Raw genomic sequence first — 13,147 nt, 5'->3', positions numbered from 1 at the left:
AAAAAAAAAAAAAGTCATGGTAGTCTATATCAGATGGAGAAGAAAAGGAACAGCACCAGAAAAAGTTAAATCTAAAATCTCCAATTTAATGTGAATGTGTTGTCGATATACCAATCCCATTGATAAAACACTGGTGGAGTATCCATCATTGTGATATCAAAGCCATATTGACATGCAAATAATCAGTTCATTCAGCTTTGCTGAGACTGGTGTAATAGGACATAATAAAGGAACTGTTTATACAGTCCCTAACACTAGACCACTTTGTTCTCCCATAATAGCTTCCTATACTATAGTCAGACACTATCCTGTCTATAAGTTCAATATTGCTGGTTGGATACATCTGTTGGCTTTGAGCCAAAATATAAATGTCCTTATGGAGTAAGAGAATGGGAGTCATTAGACCATCCTTACAGCAGATTATACATGCCTTGTGAGTTGGCCTTGGATAAAAGTACTCTCTGAAAAGCAGAATTGCCTTGAAAATCTATTTTTGTGACTCTCTGGGTTCCGTTGAATGGGTCAGATTAAGAATTGTACGGTAAAATTTTAAGGTCATATGTTTGTGTTATTAACCAGTTCTGCTGTTATGTGTCCGAGAGACTCTAAAGGCTACATACCCTTTATGTAATGTGCCTGTTATTTTGACAGCTTTTATTACAGGTAAAATCAAGGTAGCGATTAGTTCCGAACACAAATTAAAAACTATTCTTGCTCCAGGTCTCTGAAAGTCATAATTATAGCTTAGAAACACAGTAAAATAAAAAGTCCTCACAAATGAATTCTATCCTTTTGTTATTACTGATTATTTTACGGCCATTAGAGTAAACCACAGCAATTAAATAATCTCCGAATAACTGATTGGTCCATCAATAAATACTTCAGCTTGTCATGAAAAATCTTATTGTGATAGCAGTGCCAATCTATCTAGCAACTCTCTGAATTATGTGGCATCTAAGGAAAATGTCACGTAATTGGTTTCAGCTTAAAAGCTTTCAATATGTGCAAAACTGATCACCTTGGCCTCCTTATATTTGCCACTATTTGGTTTAGGGCATTGCATTGGCTAAATTAAAATGTTTTCCCTTTTTGGTTTATTCCTTTTTTCGCTGATAATCTTGCAATTTATGTGTATCCGCAGCTTTTACAATAATAGTTGGCTAATCTAAATTCTCAGGAAAAATATTTACCACTAGTCATTTCTATTAAGAAATTCTGAAAATATATCTTTCTCCGGTTGCATCAAATGATTGAAAGGCTATGTTCACACAATGTTTTTTCATCTCCGTTTAAAATGATGTCTGTAATTTTGAGTCTAAAATAACTGACGTCATTTAGCTGTCTACCCTTCTCTTAGTGCAATGACGGCTGTTGGTACATTATTCTAGTTTGGGGTTACTATTTGGCCTTTGGTTGTGTCTTAATTGGACAGTCCATTGAATTTAATAGTAAAAACGGAGAAAGAACAGTGACGGAAGAAAAGCTGTGTGTGAACTAAAAAATAATGTCTGCTGTTTGCAAAAGACATCCGAAAATAATTGTCATGATCATTATTTTGACATCCACGGTGATAACATCAGTTATTCAAAACATTGTGTGCATTGTGTGTGTCTTTCCCATGACTTCAATGCATTGTATTGCAGTCAGTTAAATCGCAGCAATAACGGACGTTTTGCAAAAGTGGCCACCTTTTCTCTATTTTTGTTGTGTATAATACTCAGGAGCCAAAATTTTCATGCCATCATTTACCTTTAGCCTTAGGCTATATTCACACAATGTTTTTTCTTGTCCGTTTTTAATTTTTAAAATGACGTCCATCATTTTTAGTCCAAAATGAAATCAGTTATTTTGAGGATTGTCCGCCAGTCAGGGCAATAACAGCTGCTGGTACATTTTTCTAGTTTAGGTTGACTAATTAGCCTTTGAGTGTGTCTTTAATTGAAAAGTCCACTATTTGCAAAAGATGTCCCAAAATAATGACATGATCATTATTCTGACATCTGCGCAGATAACGTCCGTCATTTTATACACTGTGTGCATTGGACGTCCATCATCCCATTGATTTTGATGCAATACATTGCAGTCAGTTAAATTTAAGCAATAACGGACGTCTTTTTAAAGGGGTAGTCCGGAGGGGGGCATTTTTTTCCTGACACCGGGGAGTAGGTGGCTAAGGGAAACGACGTCCACTCACCTTCCCGGTTCTAGCGGCGGGTCCCGCATCGCAGCGCTCCGGTCCACGGCCGCTTCCTGGTGTCTGACGCAGGCCCGAGACGTGACGTCTCAGGTCCGCTTAGCCAGTCAGTGACGGAGGCGGGATCCGTTTCACGTCCGCTTAGATCCCGCCTCTGTCTCTGACTGGCTGAGCGGACCTGAGACGTATCGTCTCGGCCCGCGTCAGAAACCAAGAAGCGGCCGGGAACCAGGGAGGTCGTTTCCCTCAGCCACCTCCTCCCCGGTGTCAGGAAAAAAATGCCCCCCCCCCCGCCGGAGTACCCCTTTAAATAGGAAAAAGTGGGTGCCTTTTTTCTTTTTTTGACATTGTGTGAACATAGCCTTAGGGTGTATTCACATGTCAGTATATTTTTCACTACGGAAATTTGAGTCTGCTATTTGCAGATTGCTGATCTGTATTTTTGAGGACTGCATCTGCAAAAATACTGGGATGATGTATGCATTGTATGTATGCATATACTCCTGGGATGATGTATGTATTGCAGCTTTAGTCATAACATTTACTAGACAGGACACTGCCTGCTAAGCAAAGATATACTACTGCTCAATGTACTGTAAAGGAGCAGGGACCCTGTCTTTAAGAAAGAGTCCCTGCTTATGTACATACTTTGTGTGGGCAAGTGCAGAGCCAGTCAGAATCTGAATATCTAACCTGAACTTGAAACAAATCTGTCAGTCATATTTGAGTCTCATAGTATTTGCTCATCTCTGATTAGGTTAGATCATGCTGCAACTGGATTTGATTGGAAGGGTTTTGATCTTGGTTTGGGCACTCTATGGCTAGAATAACCTAATTATGCCAGTAATAATAGAAAATAGTTTTGCTTTTAAATATATCTAGCTGCTTTATGCTACTTGTAACAGCCTGAAACGGTGCCTCATGCTGCGAGCATATTTAGCATTCTCAGGCTGAAATTGGACAATGTACAGAATGATCAATTTTGACCATTAACATAAAAGTTGATAATCGTCCCTTATATCCATTTAGCACAAATCACCTAATACACCCAGCGTACCAGTAATGAGGTATACAGTGTATTATCAGTCAACAGCCTGGGCTATCAGCAAACGTGTAACTGGCCTAATTTAAGTCCTGTCAGTGCATTTCCCGTAGAGAAGCATCAGATATTTACAGGTGTATTTTTACTGTATCCAGCAAAGTACTATGTTGTTATCGTAACTATATTTCTCTTTTCACACTGTGTTAGCAATACCCATTTACTGGACCAATGGAGGCAAAAAGAGTGCCCTCATGGGTATATGTTGTAGGAATGACACAGTAAAATGCAGTACAAAAGGTGCATTGTGTCAATTTCAATAAAACTTAAAATAATATAGCAAGATACTTAGAGCAAAATGCAATAACACAATAATACATACTCAATAGCTTGCATATTTGAAACACAATAAGAATAGCAGTTAAAAAAAATACACTAAGCTATAAAATTTGACTGACAATAGCATAGAGCTTGTATGCTATCTCCATAGTTGTGTGGCTTTCCATTGGCCATTCTGGTTTTTTGAACACCCCACATTGTTTTTTTTTTTTTTTTTTTTTAAGTGTACCTATGTAAAAAATAAAGCAAATACAGTATGCTTGCCTTATGTGCTGTCTTTTTAAATTTTGCTGCTCCATTGGTCCACTTAGTGCCCCATTGTGCTGCTCATGCTTCTGCATTTCACTTTGAGCAGGTGGGTGGACCATTTTTGTGAATGACATTTAACTTAGGCTGGAAGATCATTTAAGGAATACCTTACTAGAGGTATCACTGCTGTTGTCTCCGCTGCTAAGTGGAGTTGATCAAACCTCGGGAAAACCTAGGTTCAATCGAACTCGAAAATTCACAAACCTGACGCATTAGATTGCTGATGCCTTCCCGGTCCGTGGGGAAGGAGAAGAGTGCCCGGGTAACGCCTGGAATTCTTGGATTTAGCCTAAATAATAGCCTAGGCTGAATCCCGGAAATCCAGACGGTAACCAGGCAGTCTCCTCCTTCCCCACGGACCGGTAAGGCATCAGCAATCTAATGCGGCAGGTTCGTGAATGTTCGAGTCCGATCGAACCTAGGATTTCCCGAGGTTCGATTAACTCTACTGCTGAGCGTACCTGTGCATTAGGAGACCGCACCACAGAATCACATTACACTGGGTGTCACACTGGATATAGATCAGGAATAGGGATGGTCCGAACCGAGTTCGGTTCGGGTTCGCACGAACCCGAACTCTCGGAAATTATTCCCGCTGTCTGCCCGCTCTGTGGAGAGGGTGAATACAGCGGGAGGACCGCCTGGAAAACTGGGATACAGCCATAGCCATAGGCTGTATCCCAGTTATCCAGGCGGTCCTCCCGCTGTATCCACCCGCTCCACAGAGCGGGCAGACAGCAGGAATCTGATGCCGAGCGTTCGGGTTCATACGAACCTCGGCAGTTTCGGACCATCCCTAATCAGGAAGCTTTGCCTCCTAATTCACAGGTACAGTGTTAGGACTCGGGTCGTGCGCTCGGCTCGGCTTTTTCAGCCATAATGCTTCACATGTTTTTCACATACTCAGCTCTGCTATTCTTTGTTATAGCAGAGGCCAGGGTTTCACTCCCCTGGCTGTTCAGCATAGGTGTTGGGTGTGTGCACTGATTATTGATTGACAGCTGACTTACCAGTTAGCTTTCTGTATCTGGCAAGACCTGGAGACTTAGCCCCAACCAAGTCTGGGGCTGGGACTCCAGGATCCATAAATATCAGACCTGTGGTCTCATTTCTTACCTGCGATAGAACCTAGTTCCTCCTGTGTATCTTGACCTAGCATTACTCTGACTTTATACTTTTGATACCTGACCTTTTGGCTTGGACCTCGACTATTCTTTGGATCACGATTTTGTACCTATACTGACCGGCTGTTACCGACTTGGACCTCTGACTTTCCCTTGCTTGTTTGTTAGTCTTGTCTCTGTTTTTCGTGTATGCACTTTGCCAGGTTAGGGAACGCCGCCCAGTTGTCCGCAGCTGTTTAGAGCTGTCGCGGCAAGCAGGTAGGGCCAGCTGGGGTGGGTGCCAGTTCTAGGACTGCACTCGTCTTGTTTTCCCAGACCCCCTACCTGACATACAGACAGCAGGGAGCGGAAACAACGACGCCTCCTCAGGTACAGACAGCAGGGAGCGGAGATAACGGCGCCTCCGTTAAGGTACTTAGGGACCAAATTTTAAAAGGGAAAAATGGAAGTACTTTAAAAAATGCTAATAGAGCCCAAAGCTGCCTGATAATCATTCTTCATAAAACATTCCAGGTACACAGTAAATATTAAATTATGTATCCCATATTGTGAACACCACACTAGTGCTGCCAGTAGAGATGTGCGAATCTAAACTTCATAAAAAAAATAAAAAAAAAAATATATATATAAATATGTTATACACATAAAGGAACAACATGGGCCCCCCTGTGCTTACTGCGCACACAGGGGGGGGGGGGGAATTGAATCTTTTCCCCGGGTGCAGGAGAGCCTAGCTACACCTCTGCCACATGACATTATTTATAGAGCAGCAACTTCAGTTTTCCATGAAGGAGAACACCTAGGGGGAAGTTTATCAAGCATGGTGTAAACTGAAACTGGCACAGTTTCCCCTAGCAACCAATCAGATTCCACCTTTCATTTTCCAAAGAGTCTGTGAGGAATGAAAAGTGGAATCTGATTGGTTGCTAGGGGCAACTGAGCCAGTTTCACTTTACACCATGTTTGATAAATCACCCCCCCCCCCCAGTAGCTAATTTGATAGCATAGTATTGTCAGGAGAGGCAAAATAGCATACACAAACAAGGACAGTGAGCCCTGACTAGTCCTGCTCACTGTCCCTGCCTACTTGCCTCAACGGCCCTAAACGGCCACGGACAACCACAAAGGTGTTTCCCACTCTTGATACGTGGAACACAAAACACTGACAGAAAAACAAACACAATAGGAGAAGTCAGACAAACTAGGTCAGCAACAGTCGGGTGGCGCAGTACAAAAAAAATAAGCAGGTGGATAGTCGAGGTACAATGCAAAAGGTCAGGGCTGGCGGCAATAAGCAAAGTCGAGGTAGGTGATTAGAGGTCAGAAACACAGAGAACAGAGAGATGGGATAGGGAGCTGAGCAGGCGAGTAAACTCCAAGTCAGCAGGAAAATTAGGAGCCTGCTGCTATTTACACAGGAAAAGAGACTGGGTCCAACAGCTGATTGGACCATCTCTGATTCCAGCACCAAGCTCAGCTGAGCAGATCCAGCAGTGCAGTAACCCCTGCACTGCCAGAAGTCTGACAGGCAAGGCGGGTGTGGCTGGAAATTTGAGACACATTTCAGACAGTTAAAAAACACGGACAGAAACTCAGCGCTATCTGGGCCGCCTGGCACAGACCGAGGAGTGCAAAGTCACATTTCTAACAAGTATTGCAAGCAGTAAAAATATATGAAGTAAATTGCAGACATGTAGTATATTACCACCCCTGCTGATTTACCATTATTTATTGGTAATTTTATTTAACATTTTTTATTGGTAATGAAAGTGCCCATTTAAGAAATTAGCTTTTTAAGTTATTTAGTAGGAGCCAAAGCCATAGTAATAGGGGATACAAAGGTAGTAATCTGAACCAGGCCCAGGTGTCTCATATGAATATACAGATCTCACATAAAGCACTAGAATTATAAATGGTGCACGGTAGGTTGTAGATGTTGCAATGGAGCCAATGGCTATGTTCCCACTACATATAACACTGTCCATTAAACTGCGGGATGCCAGGCAACATAATCTTATACAACTGAATTGCGGGCACTGTTGATAATTCAATTCAATTAACCACTGACTACAATGTAAAGTACGGCCACCGCTGCAGAAAAGAATGGATGCTGCAATGAGTGTCCATTCTTTTCTAAAAAAAAAAAAAAAAAACATAGTGGGAACATGATCAAAGGGCTTGAAAATTAAATGATATGCAATTTTCAAAACAGACACCAAGCCCCTAATTTCTAAAGTGCCATTTCTAAGCTCTGCCCGTACATAGTAGCTGTGTATGGGCAGTAGCAGTATAATAGCTGTATATGGGCACAACTCTATTTTCCACTAGGAAAACGGGCTGACACAAGTAATTGTAATGTGCATACAGATCTGTTGAAACTCTGTAGAGGCATTACCAGTGTTTTTCTGCAATCTGTATAATCTATAAACCCAGCAGCAATATTCCCTTGTACCACACCCACAGGGGAATGTGGCCATATACTTACAGTAATATTTACAGACTTACTATTTGCACCAACAACTGTCTTACATGACATTAGCCATACTTTTATTGAGGTTAGACACTTTTTAGACATTTTTACATAGTGTCTGACCAAAGGGGCATGGCCTAAGCAAAAGCAAGGAAGTTTATGATATGACTGTGTGCCACAACTCTAAAAATGCTGGCACAGTTTAAATTAACTAATATTTGGTCTAAATTTAGACTAGACAGTCTAAGAATTCTACAGACTAAGGCCATGTTCATGCAACGTAAGTTCCGTATGAATCACGGCTGTTGTTCCAACGGCCGTGATTGGTACGAAACTTACATTGTGCTGCAGGCCGAGGGAAGCTTTATAGTGTGCAGTGGGGAGTTCTGATGCAGGCGCGCACTGATGCGCCCGCATCAGAACTCTCCGCCGCTAAAAATCATCCGGCCTGTACTGCAGTATCGGCCAGGATGATCTTTTCTAAGACCGACCGTTCCGTGACCCAGCCGGGCCACGGAACGGCGGGTCTCTTACAGAGTGTGAACATAGCCTTAGGCTGCATTCACACGTTCCATGTTCCTCACGAAACACGGGCGTGGAATTGCTGTAACGGACTCTCCCCCGCCCGGGCAGCATTTGTAATTACAATTGTAATTATAATTAGATGCTGAGAGCAGGGGAACTGTACAGATATGCGCTGCGCTGTAATAACAGCGCCACACAGCTGATTCATTACAGAACGGCACATATCTGTACAGTTCCCCTGCTCCCAACATCTTATCACAGATGCTGCCTGGGCAGGGAAGAGTCCGTTACCGGCATTCCACGGCCGTGTTCCGTGAGGAACACGGAACATGGGAATTTAGCCTTACAAAGCAGCATGATACACTCTGATAAATCTGGAGCCTTTTAGATGGTCTACACCAAGTTTACACTGACTAAATATAAGCCAGTGTTTGTGAGGGTAGGTTGCATTACGATACATCATATGTACATGATGCATCCTGTCAAAATGTCGATGAACATGACTTAAATAGACATGGGCCCAAATGACTTAAATGACCTGATTATAATCAAATAATGAATATATACAGTATACAGGTCATTTTTAGAGGGTATATGTGTTTGGGCTTAGACACAAAATTGCAAACTACAAGCCCAAACACAAATGTTTAGAAATTTGCCTGAACCTAGTCACTAGGTGATTACGTGTGTTCCATCTAAAATCTGTCCCTTCCGCAGAGTTGAAATAGCTGAACCACTGACCTCTCTCACTATTTCTTGTCTTGACTATAGCAATTCCTTACTCATCGTCCTTCCCTTATGCAAACTCCCCCCTCTTCAGTCCATCCTAAATGCAGCAGTCAGGCTCATCTCGTGGCCACTACACCAATGCTGGTGCCAGTAACTACACTGGCTGCCCATTCAGCAGAGAGTACAATAGTAACTCCTTGCTCACACACAAAGTTCTCCACAATGCTGCATTTAGGGAGTGGTCACCCCTTACAACCACCATTCCCCTACACTCCAAGCACTTAGGCCTGTACATACAGGCATTGGATGGTTCACCCACCCTCACCTGCATTGCCCTATGTATAAAAGATGGCGGGGCCATTGTAAAAATAAAATACTTAAGCCCCTCTGCCTTTCTTCCCCAACCCTTCCCTCATAGGTTGTAAGCTCTTACGACCAGGAACCTCATTCCTCATGTTTGACTTGATGGTTACCTGTGTATCTCTGTAATGTCTGATTTTGTCTATGTATGCACCCTCAGAATTGTAAAGTGCTGTATGATGGCACTATGGGGTCCATGCCTGCACATTCTTGTATATATTTGGGAATCTTAAAGGAGAAGTCCAGCCAATTAAAAATCTGGGGGGATGGAATTTCATCAGGAGTAGTAACTTACCTCCTCACATGGCTGCGGTGAGCAGCGGGATTGGCGTTGGGACCCCCGCTGGGCTCCTGGATCGCAGGCGCTGACACGTCATGACCCGCCTCATGGAAAGGCCACTCAGCCAGTCATTGACTGGGACGGGACAACGCCCGTCACTGTTTGGTTGAGCGGCCAGTCCATCATTAGGGACAGGCATTTTCCCCTGTGTCGTGAGGTCATCAACACTAGAGGGGCAAATGCCTTAAGACAAAGGTCCTGGTACCGCTCTGTAAGCTCACCGCATACACTTATGCCTTATGCTTATGCCTTGCTCTGTATTTACACATAAGGGGCCTCAGCAAAGGACCCACCCCTCCCTTGAAATTTTGTTATATGGAATTTGAAATTAGTTTTCTAAACCAGAAACCACTTTAAGGTTATGTTTACACTGCGTATGAATCCGTCCGTAGATCGTACACCGACGTACATGTGCGGCTGAAATTACAATAGTACAGTTATGCTTCCCTAGCTTGTTTCGAAGCGATCTGAGGCAGGACATTTACTTGGAAATGTTTGCCCAGCCCCGTAAACCACACAGAACCTTTTGGATCGAAAAATCAAGTACAATTTGGCTGAAATAAGTACTTCGTACGGGACCGCATGGAAATCCACGGCCGTGAGTTTCAACATTTCCGTCCTCAAACAATGGTCTTGTTAATTTTTCACGGCGCTGCATACGATCCGGCCGTAAGCTCATACGTAGTGTGCACTGTGCGGGCGTATATCGTACACTTTCAAGCGAACGCATCAACCTCAAAACTATGTGCGTATATTCGCGGTTCGCACTACGGACGGATTCATACGCAGTGTGAACATAGCCTTAAGAAGGAAATGCATCTATAAAGCATGTTGTAGAAGTGACAATCTCAGTCTAGATATCCATGAAACCATTACCATTAAGGTACATGCATGTCCTATTATTTCAATGATTGGACAAAAAATGATATGTTGGTTGCTCTATTAACCATAATAATTAAACTATTTAGCTATTATACAGATTATTCCCTAGTGTTCAACTGTATTATAGCTTTGGAAAATACATGGTTACTAGGCTGTTATATAAGCTTGCATACAGTAAAGCTAGTCATACAGAAGTCATTATAATGCTGTGCTGCATATACAATATTTTAGAAATATATATATATATATATATATATATATTTATTATTTTAATTTTTTTATAGTACAGTCATGAAAAGTAAAATAAATGCTCATATCCTCTTTTTTTGTGCTGCATTACTGTTTACAAAAGCATTCGTAGTGAATGTATGACGCTACCTATATGAATATTTCATGATAACATAATTACTGACTGCACCTGCAGCAAATTCTTACTGGGATGATTTAAGGTAAAAGCAATTTATCTGCAACTAGAGGGACTTGGTATTTCTCCCAACTGAAATGTAATTACTATGGGCAAACATTCGATTTGGCTTTGATGGAACACATTTAAGGAAACCAAAATAAATATAAAGCTAGTAAAGTAACCTATAATGCTGAAATGCTAATTAACCCACCACAATAAAGAAGTGTTTATGCTGGGAGATGGTAAATGAAGAAATCCTTACAGAGTGTTATGGAAGGATATAGCCAACATTAAGAAATAAACTGCAATGAAAATATAAGGTTGAAACAGAGTCCATACATGTTTCAGTATACAAAGAGGTATGATGCAACAAAGATAGCCAATAGGTGAGTTGTCAAGGTTGTAAATGAGTGAAGTGTCAATATATTGTACTAAGAGGATACATTCAGAGACCAAATAGATAAAAAAAAATGAATTTGCCTTTTGTCCAATGTATAACTTACTTAGTTACTCTAGGTCAGTAGGTTTATAACATAATATAGATAAAATGTATAAAATTAGAGTAGTTTAAAAATGAGAATTCAGCTCTTCTACATAAGGAGTCTATATAATATCCCTTAAATATTAGACCTAAGATAAGAACATTTCCAACTTTTTAAGATCTAGCTGCTTGTCTTAAGGCTTCTCTTATTGGTAATAGGCAAATCTGTGATGAAACTATAAAAGTATATGCTATAATCAGAATTCTGGCACTAAAGCAGTCAGATGTTTTACACAATTAGGTTGACGTATGTGAAATCTTACACAATATTGTAAATGATATATCGGCATGCATTCCTACCATTGAGCTGTCTGTAGACTATGTCCTCTAAAAGGGAGAGTCTTTTCAGCACTGCCTCCTGGATAGGGCTGACTCCATGGGTGGACAGGTTGGTCACCTCTGCCCTTGGATGGATCTCATGGAAGGACTCCCCACCTTTCACGGTAATTGGTCTACACTTGGCCAAAAACAGAACAAATCCAGCAACTGCAATCAGATTCAACACCAACAAGATTTTAACTCTTCTAAGAGAAGCCATCAACCTTCTTGTATCTTCAGTTTCCCCTTGAGCAGGTCTTATTTCGGAATAGTTTGCCGATGTCTAGGCTACTTTGGAAACACGTAAGCATCACCGTGACCGTCCGAAAAAAATCTTTCATTCCAAAGAGAGATATTTAGTACTAATATGACCAGTGACGGGAAAAAAAACTCCTTTGACATTAACAGTGGGAAGAACACCATCTGACAGTAAAGTGATTTCAGATCTTGAAGCCAAAGCTGCCCGGCCAATCAATGTGCACTGAGCAGGAGCTGATGCCTGTGGAAACATTTGTGAAGGACCATCTGCATCCCCAGCATGTCCTCAATGCCATACAATGAAAGTTTACTAACTGGGCAACAATCTGGACCTACCAGCATGCACAGTAAGACAGAGCTAGGCTTCTTTTCCACATATTATATCCAGACGATGGACTGAAGCAAAGGACTATTCCATAGGGGACGGTTGCCACCCAAGCATATGTATCTTAATTGCGCATGGCAAGTCTTCCAGTGATTTGAATTATTTACTTACTGGCTCCAGAGACAGCAGACAACTCACATGATAGTACTGTACTTCACTGAGAGCACTGAAGAGGGAAAGGAACATGTTAGACCCAGCCTAGGGAATGCTTTAAAAGATCTTCCACCATGGAAGAGCAGTAGAAGACCCACGCACCCATCACAAGACTAGGCAAGAAATATAGCAGCCTGTAAAGTTTCCTATTGGTTCCTGCAAGGCGGCTGTAATATTTTCTGTAATATTAACCGACAAGTGCAGAATCCTTAGCAGCATTCTATTTGCAGAGGAAACCTAGTAAATCTGATGATGCTTCTAGCTGAGCAGCAGTCTTCATGGCAACACAAAGTGTGAATGTAGGAAGAGTGTATTGCAGGGGGGGAATTGTCAATGCGGCAAAGCTTGTGGAGAACTGAACTCCTGATCTCACCCTGAGCACAGCAAGGATCCTTCTGTCACATCCCAGTCTATGGCAGTGTCCAGCTCAGCAGCACAGCTTACCCTCTCAGTGCATGAAAGCAGCAGGCTGAAGGGGTGGTGATAGTGGAGCCTTCTCCCTGGTACTGCTGCTGAAGGAGCTCTCTGCTGTTACTAGAAGAAGCTGCTCTCCTCTGTGCTCCCATTTCTCTTAGCTGGTTATTTCTGTGCAGAGACATCCTCCTGTGTGCTGCCTGAATCCCAGTTTACATGCCTACAAAAGGGCTGCAAGGAAAATGTGGTCTGGATAAATGGATCTGCAGCTGGATACATTCAGTGCTCACAACAAGGCTTTACTGTCATATACACACAGTGTTGCTGGTCATCTGTCAGCAAGACTACAGGAGGATTGTCA

The 13,147-nt window shown here is 42.1% G+C and overlaps 1 protein-coding gene across 1 annotated transcript in view; it reads right to left on the bottom strand.

The window, feature by feature from the left end:
* Positions 1-12,881, bottom strand: part of GALNT17 (polypeptide N-acetylgalactosaminyltransferase 17) — a 214,539-nt gene extending 201,658 nt beyond the window's left edge. The window contains exon 1 of the mRNA XM_069971179.1: positions 11,559-12,881. Within this exon, the coding sequence (XP_069827280.1) occupies positions 11,559-11,796 (238 nt within the window). The 5' untranslated portion in view covers positions 11,797-12,881. The remainder of the gene's footprint in view (positions 1-11,558) is intronic.
* Positions 12,882-13,147: the final 266 nt, after the last annotated feature.

The sequence above is a fragment of the Dendropsophus ebraccatus genome, chromosome 5, assembly GCF_027789765.1.
Source record: "Dendropsophus ebraccatus isolate aDenEbr1 chromosome 5, aDenEbr1.pat, whole genome shotgun sequence".
In the NCBI taxonomy this organism is placed as follows: Eukaryota; Metazoa; Chordata; class Amphibia; order Anura; family Hylidae; genus Dendropsophus; species Dendropsophus ebraccatus.
This window is presented reverse-complemented; position numbering and strand designations above follow the sequence as displayed.